The 16,658-nt window shown below is 51.2% G+C and overlaps 1 protein-coding gene and 1 non-coding gene across 3 annotated transcripts in view; one reads left to right on the plus strand and one right to left on the minus strand.

Annotated features, from left to right (window-relative positions):
* Nucleotides 1-16,658, plus strand: part of SLC6A9 (solute carrier family 6 member 9) — a 108,904-nt gene that overhangs the window by 74,213 nt on the left and 18,033 nt on the right. For both annotated transcript variants that reach the window (XM_078867605.1, XM_078867607.1), the window contains exons 4-9: nucleotides 3,486-3,617; nucleotides 6,015-6,197; nucleotides 7,136-7,256; nucleotides 9,078-9,210; nucleotides 14,376-14,510; nucleotides 16,281-16,384. In XM_078867605.1, the coding sequence (XP_078723731.1) occupies nucleotides 3,486-3,617; nucleotides 6,015-6,197; nucleotides 7,136-7,256; nucleotides 9,078-9,210; nucleotides 14,376-14,510; nucleotides 16,281-16,384 (808 nt within the window). The remainder of the gene's footprint in view (nucleotides 1-3,485; nucleotides 3,618-6,014; nucleotides 6,198-7,135; nucleotides 7,257-9,077; nucleotides 9,211-14,375; nucleotides 14,511-16,280; nucleotides 16,385-16,658) is intronic.
* On the minus strand, nucleotides 10,207-10,278 carry TRNAQ-CUG (transfer RNA glutamine (anticodon CUG)). Its single transcript has one exon. It is a non-coding gene; the product is annotated as a tRNA-Gln (tRNA).

Here is a 16,658-nt window from a genome sequence, read left to right on the forward strand (position 1 = left end):
AATGGCAATGGGTTGTATCAATGATCAAAATGATTAATCGATGCATCGTGACACTCGAACGCCCATGCAAACAGCAGTGATATACTTCATAATTAAAAGTAACATATCTATTTGCACAAACGGCGTATGTCAAAGTGAACGGGCTTGCACAGGATGCAGCGGGAACGTCCGCTACGGAGATGGAGCGATGAAATCGGCTTGCGCGTAGGAGCTAGAATCTAGCTGCTGTGCACAAGCGCGATTTCAAGCTCACTGATTTGTTAGATTGGCTCACTAACCAGTTCTAACCAGTCTAACCAGTCTAACTAGTCTAACAAGTCTAACCTGTCTAATTAGTATAACTAGTCTAACCAGTGTAACTAGTATAACTAGTATAACTAGTTATAACCAGTCTAACTAGTATAACTAGTCTAACCAGTCTAACTAGTCTAACCAGTCTAAACTGTCTAACTAGTCTAACCAGTATAACCAGTCTAACTAGTCTAACCAGTATAACAAGTATAACTAGTCTAACCAGTCTAACCAGTCTAACTAGTCCAACCAGTCTAACCAGTCTAACTAGTCTAACCAGTATAACATGTATAACTAGTCTAACCAGGCTAACCAGTCTAACTAGTCCAACCAGTCTAACCAGTCTAACTAGTCTAACCAGTCTAACTAGTATAACTAGTCTAACTAGTCTAACAGTCTAACTAGTCTAACTAGTCTAACCAGTCTAACTAGTCTAACCAGTCTAACCATATTCTTAGGGTTTTTTCGGTAAAGTCACGTAGGTAAAAAATTAAAATTAATAAAAGTAAAATAAAACTAAAATCACGACGTTTCGGAGGCAACACAAGCTTCCGTCTTCAGGTGGAACCGTCACAGCACGCTTGCTGTATCAAGTAAATGAGAGATTCCAAGAGGTTACTACCCCGTATATATACTGGTTGAGGGGGGGGGGGCCAGGACAGCCCCCCCTTCTTATATCAAGAATATGAATACTTGCAGTCACGAAAGCTTCAAATCCAGTCTAACCAGTCTAACCAGTCTAACTAGTATAACTAGTCTCACCAGGCTAACTAGTCTAACTAGTCTAACTAGTCTAACCAGTCTAACTAGTCTAACTAGTCTAACTAGTCTAACTAGTCTAACTAGTATAACCAGTCTAACTAGTCTAACCAGTCTAACTAGTATAACCAGTCTAACAAGTCTAACTAGTATAACTAGCCTAACAAGTCTAACTAGGTTGCCCATCAAGTGATCTTGATGATTTGCGACATCACAGGACAGTGAGGGCCGGCAGCGGCTCGGCTGTAGGCCTTCATCCAGCAGTGGGTAGATCAAGGCTGATGAAGCTAGAGCGATACTGTAAATAATAACGATGACAAAAATAGTCATTGTGGTGATGTTGTTGTATATGTGGCGAGGTGGTACAGCGGTTAGAACAAATCAACTCGCGTTAGAGAAGTTGCGGGTTTGAACCCCACTCAGAAATTGACTCGGCCCAGAATCCCTTTGAAGTGAATACCAATTTGTGGGGACTCGTATGGATTTTACTCGCCTCCGCCATGGTCATGAGCCTATCCCGACGCTCGCTGGAGGAGGATGGAGCGGAGTGGGAAGCCAGTTTGATTTGACTTTTAAAAATTCAGTTAAAATATGGCAATAAAACCCAGTAATACGGTCCTCTATGAATATTTAATATCCTGTTTCAAATATTATAGCCAGCACGGCCTTATCTCCATTCATAATGCATCAACGCACCGAATCAGCAATTTCATTTAATTACAGCATAAGTCACAATGTCAATCAATTAAATAAATATATAATAAAGCTTCTTATTTTTTTTCCGGCACCAACATGGTCAATGTCATATACAGCAGCAGCAGCAGCAACAACAACAACAACACCAACAATGGGATTTATTTATCCAGCAAAGTGTCACTGAATATCAGAACTCGCGTTCAGGAGGGTGCCACGGTGGCTAGGAGATGTTAACTACATCGCCTGGTATGCAGGAGGTGCATTGGTTCGATCCCGACCCTGACGCCTGCTGCTGTATATCTAGAGTTTGCGTGATCTCTCTCCTCGTTGTCGCGTGGATTTTTCTCCGGGTCCTCCAGTTTTTCTCTCCACTGTTAGAATCAACATCACGCGTTTAGGGTATTTGGCTGCGATACATTTCCACGTGATAAGCCACTTCGTTAAGCTACCATTTGTGGCCAGGTCGCTTCTAAAAAAGAGCTACATAGCTCAGGGTGACCTTTCCCGGTAAAATAAAAAAGTTCATAAAAAGTGGTGATGAAGATTGGCCAATGTTAATTTTAAATAATTCGCATTTAGCTTCTTGTGGAAGGAAACCCACTGCGCGTGCGAGGGGATAGCAGCTTTCCAACATACAAAGCAGGTTAATGAACCTACTTGCTGTACTGCCACCTCTCGGCTACATCAGCTCGGGGCGTTTTCACGAATCTCTGCATGATCCACCAACCCTCACCTCCAAAGTGTTTCTCCCCGCACCTCCGATTACTCCCCCCACCCCCACCTCCGATTAGCATGGTTGGCTACGTACGGTGCGAAAGACGTTCAACACACATCCAGTCCAGTACATAGCAGAGGTCGCAAACGGGTTTTGATTCCTTACCCGTACCCGTACCCGGCCGCACCAGGGTTGCAAACGGGTACCCGTACCCGGCCGGGTACGGGTACCCGTACCTGATACTCGGCCGAGTACGGGTAGCCGGGTATCGGGTCGGGTACGGGTATCGGGTACCCGATTGCGACCTCTGGTACATAGGTCACAGAGGCGTGCAGCACCACGCCTGGCTCAGTGAGCGATGCGCGATCCACATGGATGGGTTTGGGTCAGGGTCAGAGTCAAGGCTAATGGCCAGGTGGTGGCATGGAGGGCTGGCTGACTGTTGCCATGGCCTGCCATCACGAGCCATCGTTTGTCCACTGCTAGATGAAGCATTTTTTTTAAGTGACGGAGGACAGACCCGCATGAGCCGTGATCCATCCGCTGCTGGATTAAGCCCTCCACAAGTCTCCTTGGGTTGCCAAACCGTAAAACGATGTTGACCAGCGGCCATCACCCCTGTCCGACGACTCATCCCGCCCGCCGTCATCCAAGCGTGCGTGGCTTCTCGGGTCGGGCCGCGTGTCGGGCTATTTCAACTCTCCATGCCGTCGCCACGCACCATCGCGTGGCGACGCCTTCAGCAGCTGAGTCGGATGACCGCGCACAGCGCAAGGGGGAAGAGCTCGCGAGCTCGCTAGAGAGAGAGAGAGATGGGGGAGGGGGGTGCTCTACACGGGGCCTAACCTGGACACCCGCGGTCCCACGTCGTCCCTTGCCGGCGAGTGTCGCTTCTTGCCTCTCGATGTAATCCCAGACATGTGAGCTGCACGGGAAGTGACTGAGCGATGTCCTCTCCTCCTGCCGCCCCCTCCCCTCCCTGTCGCCCCCACCCTCTCCCCGGGACCGACGGTGCGCGCTGCAGGAGCGTTCATGTTCCCGTACTTCATCATGCTCGTGTTCTGCGGGATCCCTCTCTTCTTCCTGGAGCTCTCCTTCGGCCAGTTCGCCAGCCTCGGCTGCCTGGGCGTCTGGAAGGTCAACCCGCTCTTCAAAGGCACGCGCTCGCACGTCGCACGCACCTGTGCCACACACACACTCACGTGTGCAAACCTGTGTGCAGGGCGTGCACTCACCTGCACGGATGTCCTCTTGTTCAAAACTGTGTGCATTTACCTGCAAACGCATACAATCATCTGTACAATCACCTTGACAAAGATTCCCCGTATAGCCTTAACAGGATGCAGGGAGCAAGTATCATTAGCGAGCACCTATGAAGGCCGGCACGGCACACGAGGGGGTGGGTGGCCAGTAATATTGTCACCCGCGTGGCCTTGTTCACACACAGCACCGAGTACTTGTTTCATGCTGAGTCGACCTAGGGGTAGCGCAGCGCGCTAACCGTTGCACTACCACTCCCCAAACCCGCATGCACTGACCTGTTGACAGCTGTACCCAACATGCAGTCACCTGTCTGCATGAACAAACATTCACCTCTCTGTATGTTCACGCAGCGACACGTATGTTTTTTTTTGCATTATGACTGCAGGTATTGTGGTCTATGCAAACATGACTCCTTGTAAGAAAAGGTGTCAGTTTTGTTGCCAGATAAAAGGGTAAAAAAACAATTATCATATTTTTTCTTCTGGCAAATGGGATCCCAATGGTGTATACGGGGCTTTGTTTCAGTCAAAGAATAGAGAGGTATGAGTTGGGGACTGCACTTCGCCAAGCACTTTACACCGTGGGGAGCAGAGCATCGTCCGGGTGAAGATGTGTGTTAGGCTGTGGTGGCCACCCACAAGGGACCGTGGCACGGACAACGACCATTCGGCGTCCCCGACTCACGACTACGAAAGAGGGAGGGGAGCGGAGGGGAGGGCATCATCACAGCAGTGACCAGAGGTCGCAACCGGGTACCAGATACCCGTACCCTACCCGATACCCGGCTACCCGTACCTGGCCGGGTACGGGTACCCGTTTGCGACCCTGGTGTGGCTGGGTACGGGTACGGGTAGGCCGTGAGTCACTGGTGAGTAACCGTTTGTCACTCATTTCGGGTAGGGTACGGGTACGGATAGGGAACGGGTACCCAATTGCGACCCTGGTGCGGCCGGGTACGGGTAAGGAATCAAAACCCGTTTGTGACCTCTGGCAGCGACGCATCCAGTGGCGTCGTGACGACGTTCTCGGCTCAGGCGGTGCGGCAATCGTTCACGTGGGGCACCGAATATTCGATTGATCTCGCACGGTCGCACCCAGACTATTATTATATATCGCAGCTCCTCTCGCCTAACCACATCATCGTTACACTCACGGTCTCGAACATTTAACGCTGTAGGGGCGCTTTAGCTTTTGTTCTTTCACGCTGTTTGTTGTTGTTGTTGTTGAAAACGTACCTAGTGGTGGTTGTCAAGGGGGCCCCCAACTCGTAGCTTCAGCCACCCCGGGGGGGGGGGGGGTTGCGAGGCGCCACGTACCCCCTCGCCCGCACGCTAAGTCACGCGCTACCCCTGACGCAATCATCCCGCTCATGGGCCACCCCGAACGTGAAGTCGCGGCTGTTGCTCGAAACCACCGAGGAACAAGAGCGGCCGAAAGAGAGGGAAGCACTGGGACGAGAGAGAGAGAGAGAGGGAAGAGCACGGCTCGTTCATCAGGAGCCATCGGGGCCATCCTCGAAACAGGAGGTCGCGCGAGAAATGTCGTCCGCACACCCCGACCACTGCCAGCGCAGTGCCAGTGAACACTCGCTCCTGATGGTGGTGGTGATGGTGGTGATGGTGGTGGTGGTGATGGTGGTGATGGTGGTGATGGTGGTGATGGTGGTGATGGTGGTGATGGTGGTAGTGGTGATGGTGGTGGTGATGGTGGTGATGATGGTGGTGGTGGTGATGGTGGTAGTGGTGATGGTGGTTATGGTGGTGGTGGTGATGGTGGTGATGGTGGTGATGGTGGTGATGGTGGTAGTGGTGATGGTGGTGGTGGTCATGGTGGTGATGGTGGTAGTGGTGATGGTGGTGGTGATGGACAACACCGCTGTTGCTTGTGCCGCCAACCGCTCTCGGCCTAATCTACCCCCCACCACTACCGCTCCCCCCACCACGACCGCTCCCCCCACCACTACCGCTCCCCCCCACCCCCCACCACGACCGCTCCCCCCACCCCTACCGCTCCCCCCACTTTTTTTCCAGGTCCTCCGGTTTTTCCCCCTGCACATTTAGAATCCATGTCACACGTTTAGGAGTATTTTGCCGCTACGAATGTGCACGCGATGAGCCACTTCAGTGAGCTCCCGTTGGTGGCCAGGTCGCTTCTGAAAAAAGAGCTGTCCAGCTCAGTGGGCCTTACCTGGTAGGTAAGAACAATCATAACAACAACAATAATAATAATAGTAGTGGTGGTTTTCCGCGTGTCGCCTCCACCCTTCCCTCCGTTCTCTTCCCGGCGGCAGGCGTCGGGTACGGCATGATGGTCGTCTCCAGCTACATCGGCATCTACTACAACGTGGTCATCTGCATCTCCTTCTACTACTTCTTCGCGTCGCTCACGCAGTCGCTGCCCTGGACGTTCTGCGGGAACCCGTGGAACACGGAGAAGTGCACCAGCGTCTACGACCCCGTGGCACTCCTCAACGGCGAGTGGCCGGGCGCGGCCCCCCCCCCCACCCCCCTCGCCGCCCCCCCCCCTCGCCCCCCACCTTGCCCCCCTCGCCGCCCCCCCCGTTACCCCCGCCCCCCCCCTCGCCGCCCCCCCCTCGCCCCCACCCTGCCCTCCTCGCCGCCGCCCCCGTTCCCCCAGCCACCCTCGCCGCCCCCCCCTGGCCGCAACTTGCCCCCCTCGTCGCCCCCCCTCGCCCCCACCTTGCCCCCCTCGCTGCCTCCCCGCTCCCCCAGCCCCCCCCTCGCCCCCACCCCGCCCCGCCCCCCCGCCCCGCCCCCCCGCTCCCCCCGCCCCCTTTGCCGCCCCCTCCCCCCTCGCCCCCGCCCCACCCCGCCAGAAAGCATCAACCGGAATTAGATCGGATTCCAGTTGATGGAGAGATTCAGCTGTAGATGTGGGGGGCCGGTGGGGGGGGGAGGGATTGGGTTGGGGGGGTGCCGATATTGAGAGCATCTGTCATTTAGGGGTTTGGTGATGAAGGGGGTTTCCGTAATTCAGGGGGTCAGTACTTCAGACGCGTTGCATCATACCTGGAATTCAGATTTCATGGAGTGCATTTGGTGACCCCCGCACAGTGGAAGCTACTCCGACAAAGTCCATCGACGAGAGAGAGAGCGAGGTCAAGGTCACCGCGGCCGGACTGCCGCAGGGTCGTCGGCCGCGATTGGCGAACCCGCGTCCCTGTGCTCTGCCCGTGCAGTAACCTCACACTCTCAGCTTTTTTTGGAGATTCACTTCCTATAAACAAAACTAATTACGCACCCTTTCATTTATGACAACAACAACGTGTTTCAGCCCCCTCCTCCCCTACAACCCCCGCGAAAAAAATCTGTACTTTTTTCCCCACCGCCCCCCCCCCAATCTCAAAGAGTATTTGTCACCCTCTGCCCGTCGCCCCGCTGCGTCCCACAGGCACGGCCAACACGAGCCGCGTCCCGGAGGTCGAGATGGGCCCCGCCAACGCGATCCTCGCAAACGCGTCCGAGCTGGTGCACGGGGCGGTGCGCGCCAGCCCCAGCTCCGAGTACTGGAAGTGAGTTGCGGCATTCGTTGAGCTCCGAGCCCCCCGCTGCGCTGAGATGGATACATACTCTTAGTTTTTTCGGTAAAGTCATGTAGGTAAAAAAATGAAATTAAAATTAATAAAAATAAAATGAAAAAAAATCACGACGTTTCGGAGGCAACACAAGTCTCCGTCATCAGGTGGGACCATCACAGCCAGATTTGCTGTATCAGGTGGGACCATCACAGCCAGATTTGCTGTATCACACCTGATGACGGAGACTTGTGTTGCCTCCGAAACGTCGTGATTTATTATTATTTTAATTTTATTATTTTTAATTTCATTTTTTACCTACGTGACTTTACCGAAAAAACTAAGAGTATGGATCCTTGCAGTCACGAAAGCTTCAAATCTAGAACTGAGATGGATAGTTCGGCAGACTGCAGCTCGATGCTCGAGTGAGCCTCTATCTGCTAGAGCCTCGCTTGAGCTGCTGGAGGCTAATGCTCGCTGCTCGCTGCTAGAGCCTCCGGCTGATAGAGCTAGAGCCTCGCACTGCGAGAACCAGGGTCGCCCTCAGGACCAGGCAGGAGGGCAAGAGAGGCGATTTGCGTCGGGGCCTCGCACGATGAGCACGGTTGGCTACGTGACACTGTGAACGAAGTTCAAAATACAGACGGACACAGAGTGCCCCACACCTGGACTGGCTTTTGCCCGTAATGAATAAGGAAACTCCGCCTGGTTTACTGTCCCCGGCCGCCAGGAACGTCTGGAACACCCTGCTCAGGACCCGAATCTTAACTCTAATCCTAGCCTCTGGCAGTTAGCCTCCAGCACCAGAGCTTTTAGCTCCGAGCACTAATTTTAACCCGAACTATAGCTCTAACACCAGTGCTGACAATAACCTCAATCTTCACAAAGTAGCACCGCCCCGCCCACCCCAAGTCAGTTCTGTAAGAGATCGCAGTGACTCACGACCCTTAGCCGTAACCCTCACCCTGACCCTTACTATAAGCGGGGACTTATGGCTGGTTTAGATATCACTCGCCATTGTTCGTACATTACACCCCGATCTACGTCTCTGTATTATCTGTCTCGATATGTTCCTGTCTCTCAATCTACTCATCCATTTAGTCTGCCACTATTCTTTTTCTCGATTATCTGCTCTATCTTGTCAGTCTGTCTGAGGGTACGTCTGTCCATCAGTCTCTCCATTCATCCAGCTCGTAGCCACTCCTGCCTATCTGCCCAACTATCCATCTGAATTCTAGATTTTAACCTTTCGTGACTGCAAGGATTTATATTCTTAGGTTTTTTTCGGTAAAGTCACGTAGATAAAAAAATAAAATTAATAAAAGTAAAATAAAATAAAAATCACGACGTTTCGGAGGCAACACAAGCTTCCGTCTTCAGGTGGAATCGTCACAGCACTCTCAACCAGTATATATACAAGAACTGGTTTCTTGGATTCTAGATTTGAAGCTTTCGTGACTGCAAGGGTCTTCTGCGTGATTTTTATTTTATTTTATTTTCATTAATTTTGATGTTTTACCTACGTGACTTTACCGAAAAAAACCTAAGAATATGTTTTCTTGGAATTTCTCTTACTTGATACAGCTATCGTGCTGTGACGGGTCCACCTGAAGACGGAAGCTTGTGTTGCCTCCGAAACGTCGTGATTTTTATTTTATTTTTTATTTTACTTTTATTCATTTAAATTTTTCATCTACGTGACTTGACTGAAAAAAATCTAAGAATATCCATCTGCACCCTAAACCCAGCCCTGACCATAACCCTCACTCTCCACCTCTTGTCCTGTGTGCCCCCCCCCCACCCCCCCATCCTTGCCAGGTACTATGTCCTCCGTCTGTCGGACAGCATCGGAGAGTTTGGTGAGGTTCGCCTGCCGCTGCTAGGATGTCTCGCCCTGTCCTGGGTCGTCGTCTTCCTCTGCCTCATCAAGGGAATCAAATCTTCCGGCAAGGTGACCTTTGAACCCCACTGCCTACTGCCGCCACCCTCCGCTTCCTCCTCCGCTCCGCTTGGTCATTTCCCCCGCACCTCCGATTCGGACGGTTGGCTATGTACGGTGTGAAAGAAGTTCAATGTACATACATAGTGAGGCATGCAATGATTCACCGTTCTCTGCTGCCCCCCCACAATCCATAACCCCCCCCCCCCCACCACAACAGCCCCCCGCCCCCCTTCCCCATCCGCCACTCTCCAAAGTAATTTCTGAGTTTTAGGAATCTTGTAATCATACTTCGAGGCCCTTTCTTTATCTATGAAAAGCTCACGTGGTACCAACATGTTAACATATGTGTTGGCGAATAATGTAAAAAATATATATATCTATGTATATATAACAACAGCAACAATTTAACACGTAGGCTTTCGCAACCAATATTATTCATAATCAACGTTTTTGGGTTTAGATCGCGTTATTTATAAATGTGTCGTAACCCTCCACCACCCGACACGGCCAATCAGTAAAAATAACGCGATCTAAACCCAAAAAAACGTTGATTATGAACAGCAACAATGCAATTTATTTATCCAGGAAAGTCTCACCGAGTCTCAAGATTCGTTTTCAGGAGGGTGCTGCTGCTCCATTGGGATGTTTGGAAAATTGCATTAATGAGGGTTTGGCTTCGTGAGGGAGGGAAAAAGGGAGACCCCGGAGAAAACCCAGCATGCATGCGAGGCAGACAACACTCAAACTCCGCACAGATGGATTCAGGAATACATTTTATGTACAGTACTGCCATCTCCTGACCACCTCTGCAAGTGCAACCTGTTATCACCACCAGCACGATACGTAACGGCACGTGCACATTCGCACAGAAGCAGCTCATTTTGATCGATAACTAATTTTAGAGACCTCAGATGTATGCACAAACGATTGCTTTTATTTCACTCAATATAATGAATTGCAATAAAAAAAAATATCCATGCAAAACACTTACAAAATATTACTCCAAGGTCCCACCGAGATTTGAACTCGGATCGCAGGATTCAGAGTCCTGAGTGCTAACCATTACACCATGGAACCTCCACACTGGGGCCACTCACTAAGTTGACTCTTGGTCACATCCCAGACCCATCCCAACTGTCCACCAGGTTCAATTCCAGCTAGAGCTTGCATTCGCAGTCGGTCAAAGTGCAATCGATCGCTCGCCACTCGGTCAACGCAAAAGTCAACATCAGCACGGGGGAGACAAAGGTGGTCTGGCGTGCGTATGGTGTGCGCCACCCAGTCTCAAACTAAACTATGAACTAAACTATTTTCTTTTTACCAGGTGAGGCCCACTGAGCTATGTGGGCTCTTTTTCGGAAGCGACCTGGCCACAATCGATAGTTCAACCAAGTGGCTTATCACGCGGAAATGTTTACAGCAGCCAAATACTCAGAACGCACGTTGATTTTCTAAATGTGGAGGGAATATCCGGAGGGACCCCGAGAAAATTAAACGTGACCAAGGGCAGAGAGAGAGAGAGACACACGCAAACTCCAAATATACAGCAGCAGGCATCAAGGTCAGGATCGAACCCACGACCTCCTGTATACCAGGCGAGGTAGTTAACATCTCCTAGCCACCGTGATAATGATAGAGAGAGACACACGCAAACTCCAAATATACAGCAGCAGGCATCAAGGTCAGGATCGAACCCACGACCTCCTGTATACCAGGCGAGGTAGTTGACATCTCCTAGCCACCGTGATGATGAGAGAGAGACACACGCAATCTCCAAATATACAGCAGCAGGCATCAAGGTCAGGATCGAACCCACGACCTCCTGTATACCAGGCGAGGTAGTTGACATCTCCTAGCCACCGTGATGATGAGAGAGAGACACACGCAAACTCCAAATATACAGCAGCAGGCATCAAGGTCAGGATCGAACCCACGACCTCCTGTATACCAGGCGAGGTAGTTAACATCTCCTATCCACCGTGGTGCCTCTCGCGTGGACTGCGTCGCGCCGCCCTTACTAGAGGCTCACTAACATCGCGTTGCCATGACGGCCTCTAAGCTCGGCTAACAGATTCTGGGTACCGGAGGGGAGGGATGGGGGGGGGGAGTGAGGGGCCGGGGGGGGGGGGGGGATGGGAAGAGCCACGGGGAGGAATGGGGAGAGTGGTGGAGGAGAAGAGGAGGAGGGGAAGGACGAGGAGGGAGATGAGGAGGATGAGGAGGAGGAGGGGACCTCGGCTTTGTGTTTATTCCGTGAGAGCTCCCGCGTGCATCTGGGGTGGTCCCGGCCACACAGCGGTTGCAGTGACGGCGTTTTCGTCTTTTGCGGAGAAGAGGAAGAAGATTGATCGATCGAGCCGAGACGGGTGGAATGGGACTGAGGTGGGGGGCCGGGGGGCGAGGGCCATTGGGGGGGGGGGGTGGGGCTGACTTGGTTTTAGCGGCGCGCACGCCGGGAACAATGGCCACAAATTTCTGGTCCCTTTTCATCGCCGTGCCGACCCCTCCCTCGCATCCCGAGGGTTCCCACGGCCCCAAGTCGGAGGCCTTGGGGGTGGCTCGCTCCTTCCTCCACCCCCCACCGCTATCGCCCCCCTCCACCCTCCCCCCCAAAAAAAACTGGTCGCCGCCTCCCAACGCCATCCACCGCTAGCATCACCCAATATCACCCAACACCACGCGCTGTTCACATCTGACACTCTCGCTCAACTTTCTTACGCACTCTCTCTTTCTTTCTCTCTCTGTCTCGACTTGGCTTCTACCTGTCTCGCTCGCTTTCTCTCTCCATATCGCTGCCTCCCTGTGTCCCCCCCGCCTCTCTCTCTTTTTTTTTACGATCAGTGGAAACAAGAAGATGCTCGGTGTATTCGGCACTTTGCTTCGTTCATAATTTCGTTATTTTTTTTATTTACATTTTTTAACTTTGCTTTATGTAAACCCCCGCCTCTCTCTCTCTCTCCACCTCCCTGTCTCCCTTTGACTCCCTCTCTCTGACTCTCCCTTTAACTTCGCCCGCTCTTCTTCTTGGTTCTTGCGGTAAAGTCACGTAGAAGGGAAATAATAAAATAAAATAAAAATAAAACATAATAATTTTATAATGTTTTTTTAAATAAAATTATTATGATACATTTTTATTATTTCCCTTCTACGTGACTTTACCGATAGAACCAAGAAGATGAATCCCTGCAGTCACGAAAGCTTTAAATCGAAATTTCGCCCGCTCTCTCTAACTTTCATTTGTGTTGCTGGTGACCTTGTGTATTTCGAATCGAAATCGCCTCCAGTGCTGTTGCTGCTGGCGGCAATAAAAGTTGTTTAAAAGTCAAAGTCTCTCACCTTTCTCCACCTCCCGCCTGCTCAGCACCAGTCTCGAAGTCCCTAGTCATACAATATGTTTAAATATGATTCGTAGAAGTTGCTTGTGCTCCTATTATTACTCAGTGCCTCGAGCGAACACTGCAAAATCGAACGTTGGATCCATTAGCCGATTTATTTTTACAAGCATTAATATTTTAACTAACTAAAGTTTAAGAATGATATTTTAAAAAGTGTATAATACGCCTACGGACACTTTAAAGCAAGGTCACGCGATGATGAATTATAGTTTACACCAAACACAAAAACGGCTAAACTTGAAAATCAAACGCGATTGTTTTTGGCACGAGACTAAGCAAAGCACAACCCACGTTCCCGTCTGCACGTTGAACTTCTTTCTCACCGTACGTAGCCAACCGTGCTCATATCCGTGGCCGTAGGCTCTGATCAAATCGGCCGGAGTGCGTCCGATCGCGTGGACACGAAGCAGGGACTGAGCTTGCCGAACAGTGCTTTGGATGGGCGACTGCCACGCACATACCGAGGTGCCAGTGGGCTGCGGTGCTTCTCATGCCAGCTCGATCAGAACAGCTGTGGGTGGCAGCGGCTGGATAAGTGGCTGGATGAATGATTTATTCGGTGATGCCGATGCCGCCGCTGCCTACTGCCGTTGTCGCTTTGGCAGTGGTGCACAAATAACAACACGCAAAACCCTCAACGCGTTCGCCAAGAACGCCGTGGCCTTAACAAATAAAACGAATATAATTGGCGACATTGCGTTTTCCCTTCTGCATGTGGAGCGGCCACTACACCCTATCTCTGCGCTGTGAAGGAGTAGCCATTGCCCGAAAAGTCGGCTATCACATTCTTTTTCTCTTTGTTTTTGCGAATGAATTCATGTGTGTGACCTGTATCTGTTGCATCTCCAGGTGGATTACCTATGACGTTGATTTCCAGGTGTGTGTGTGTGTGTGACCTCCTGCCAGCGGGCGTTCGACACTTCACATGGCCTCAAGGTGCACATGGCCTGGCACAAGCGTCGTGGTGACGTCACCGTCACTTAGTGGCGAATGGCGGTTGTTGTTGTGGGGAGCGGTGGTGTAGCGGTTAGCGCGCTGCGCTACGAACCTGGCGACCCGGGTTCGATTCCTGCTCACGGCCAACACCAGTGACGATTATCTGAACCGGTCCTGGGCCTCCCTTAGGTCGACTCAGCCTGAAATGAGTACCTGGTGCGGTGTGTAAACATCGCCACTGGGGAGACAAAGGCGGTCGGGCGTGGTGCTGGCCACCCACCCCCTCGTGTACCGTTCCGGCCTTCATAGGTGCTCGCTAACAGCACTTGTTCCTACAGTCTGTTAAGGCTATACGGGGGGATCTTTGTGGTGATGCCTGTTGCCAGGTGCGTTACATATGACGTGTACCTTTATAGGTGTGTAACTGTTTCTTTTCCCGAGTGCGACACTGGGATTTCCCCGTCTAGGCGCTGCTCGACCTCAGGGTGTTTTACATGTGGCTGTTCGACTTTCATGTGCACTACCTGTTCATTCTACAGGTGTGCGACCAGATATCGGTGTGTTATCTGTGTCTGGTCCTCCTTGTGTGTGTATGTACAGGTGTGCTACCTGTATCTCCTCCACCTATACATGTGACTCTATATCGGAGTGTTTTACCTGAATGTGCCCAATCTCTAGGTGTGTTTCCTCCACCCGTAAGTGTGACACCACCTCCACGTGCGTTACCTGCAGCTCGTCCGCCTCCACGCGTGCTCACGTCCTGCTTGCCGCCCCCCCTCAATCCCTCCCCCCCCCCCCCGTGCCCCGCCCCCAACCTTCCACCCCCCCCCCTACGCATCGCAGGTGGTCTACTTCACCGCCACATTCCCGTACGTCGTTCTCTTCATCCTCTTCATCCGCGGCGTCACGCTGGACGGAGCCATCCAGGGCATCTCCTACTACCTCACCCCGCAGTGGGATAAGATCCTGCAGGCAAAGGTACCTTGCACGCCGCGCATCCTCAAGACAGACACGGATGCAAGCGACAACGTAGCGTGACGTCGGGGTTTTATGTCGTTGTCATCGGTGTCGCGGTCGTCGTTCGTGCCGATTGCAGCTCGCAGTTGTTGATGAACCAAGGACACGAGCTGCAAGGCAGCCAGACAGCTGGCCAGTTCGTGAGGATGGAGCTGCCAACAATTTCTCAAGCTCTGCAGTCCTCTCTTTATCTGTTTTCAAACAAACACGGTCGCCGCATCGCATCGGGGCTTTCAGACGAGATTCTGCGGCCGTCTGGAACACTTCCTTCTGATGTTAGGACGCTTACTGGAGCTGTGCACTTTTAAATCTAGATTGATAACTCACTTTGCTCTGATTAGCATGTTTGGCTGTGTACGGCGCCAAATAAGTTGAACATACATACATATTCTTGGTTCTGTCGGTAAAGTCACATAGAATGTAAATAATAAAATAATAAAAATAAAACATAATAACATTTTTCTCACGACGTTTCGGCCACAACGCATTTCCCATAGATATGCTAAATTCCTCTTGATATGCACATTCTTTTGTCAAGGCGCTCTTCCCCCTCCAACCCAGCTTAAATATACGCTCCAAGCCTGGGGTGTTTCATTCAGACGCTGTCTTCCCGACAGACCTGTTCTTCACCTGTGGCCGAAACGTCGTGAGAATTATTTTATTATGTTTTATTTTGATTATTTTATTATTTCCATTTTACGTGACTTTACCGAAATAACCAAGAAGATGAATCCCTGCAGTCACGAAAGCTTTAAATCGAAATTCATACATACATATTGCAGATGTTTTCAGCCAATGAATGGGCGTTTAAACATCATCATTTGTCATCATGGTCGTCACTAGTCACGATCGATCCTCCCTGGTGTGTGAAGGTCTCCCCCACGCCGCCTCCACCTGCCACTTTCAAGGCGACAAACCACTCAGCGCCAGTTGCACACAAACTCATTGTGTCGCTCTGTCTCCCCGGTGGGGTGCGTGCGTGCCGAGTTGCAGAGCGTTGGTTGTAAACCGATGACCCGAGTTCGATTCCCACTCACGGCTACCAACACCGCTGATGATTGCATGAACGGGTGCTGGTCCTCCCCTAGGTGGACTGAGCCTGAAATTATTTCAGGCAGTCCCCGACTTACGAACGCCCGAACTCGCACTTGCGAACCGAACCGCGGAACTATTTAGAGTGTTCTATGCAAATGTACAATATTTCTTCTTATTCGTGAGTTTAACAATGCTTCCGTATTTTGTTGAACTGTAACACACATTACAACATTCATCGTATGTGCATTAAAATACAGTACGTTATTTTATTGCGACCTACTAACAAACGGAACCTCGGAACAGACCCCCGTTTGTAAGTCGATGACTTCCCGTACCTGGTGCGGTGTGTAAGCATCGCCACTGGGGAGACAAAAGCGGCCGGGCGTGGTGCTCGCCGCCCGCCCCCTCGTGCGTTGTGCCGGCAATCATTTGCGATGCTCTCTAACAGCACTTGCCCCAACAGTCTGTTGAGTCTACACGGGGGATCTTTGTCTTTGTGTATGTGTACGTGTCACTCGGCCGCAAATGTGTACCTGGTGCGATCTCTAAACATCGTCACTAGGGAGACAAAGGCGGCCGGGCGTGGTGTTGGCCACCCACTTTTTCGTGTTGTCGTGCCGGCCTTCATAGGTGCTCGCTAACAGCACTTGCCCCAACAGTCTGTTGAGTCTACACGGGGGATTTTTGTCATTGTAGGTGTGGGGCGACGCGGCGTCCCAGATCTTCTTCTCTCTGGGCTGTGCGTGGGGCGGCCTCATCACCATGGCCTCCTACAACAAGTTCCACAACAACTGCTACAAGTGAGTCATTATGATGATTATTATAATAATAGTAGTAATCCTATGCAAGTTTGTCTCCGCCATAGGAACGTGGAATTTCCATTGCTGGCTCAGGGATGTGAGCAGGCGATGAGCGCTGTCGCAATGCTGCTCATTTGAGAAGGAAATCACTTTGACTTTTTTTCTGAACTATAAAAATAATAACAATGATCTCCGTTTGTCCAGGGAACTAAAACATCGCTTGGCCTGTGGAGAGATTCCACTTTGGCATAGGAATGTGGAATTTTCACCCCTG

This window comes from Lampetra fluviatilis, chromosome 24 (genome assembly GCF_964198595.1).
Source record: "Lampetra fluviatilis chromosome 24, kcLamFluv1.1, whole genome shotgun sequence".
NCBI classification, from domain to species: domain Eukaryota; kingdom Metazoa; phylum Chordata; class Hyperoartia; order Petromyzontiformes; family Petromyzontidae; genus Lampetra; species Lampetra fluviatilis.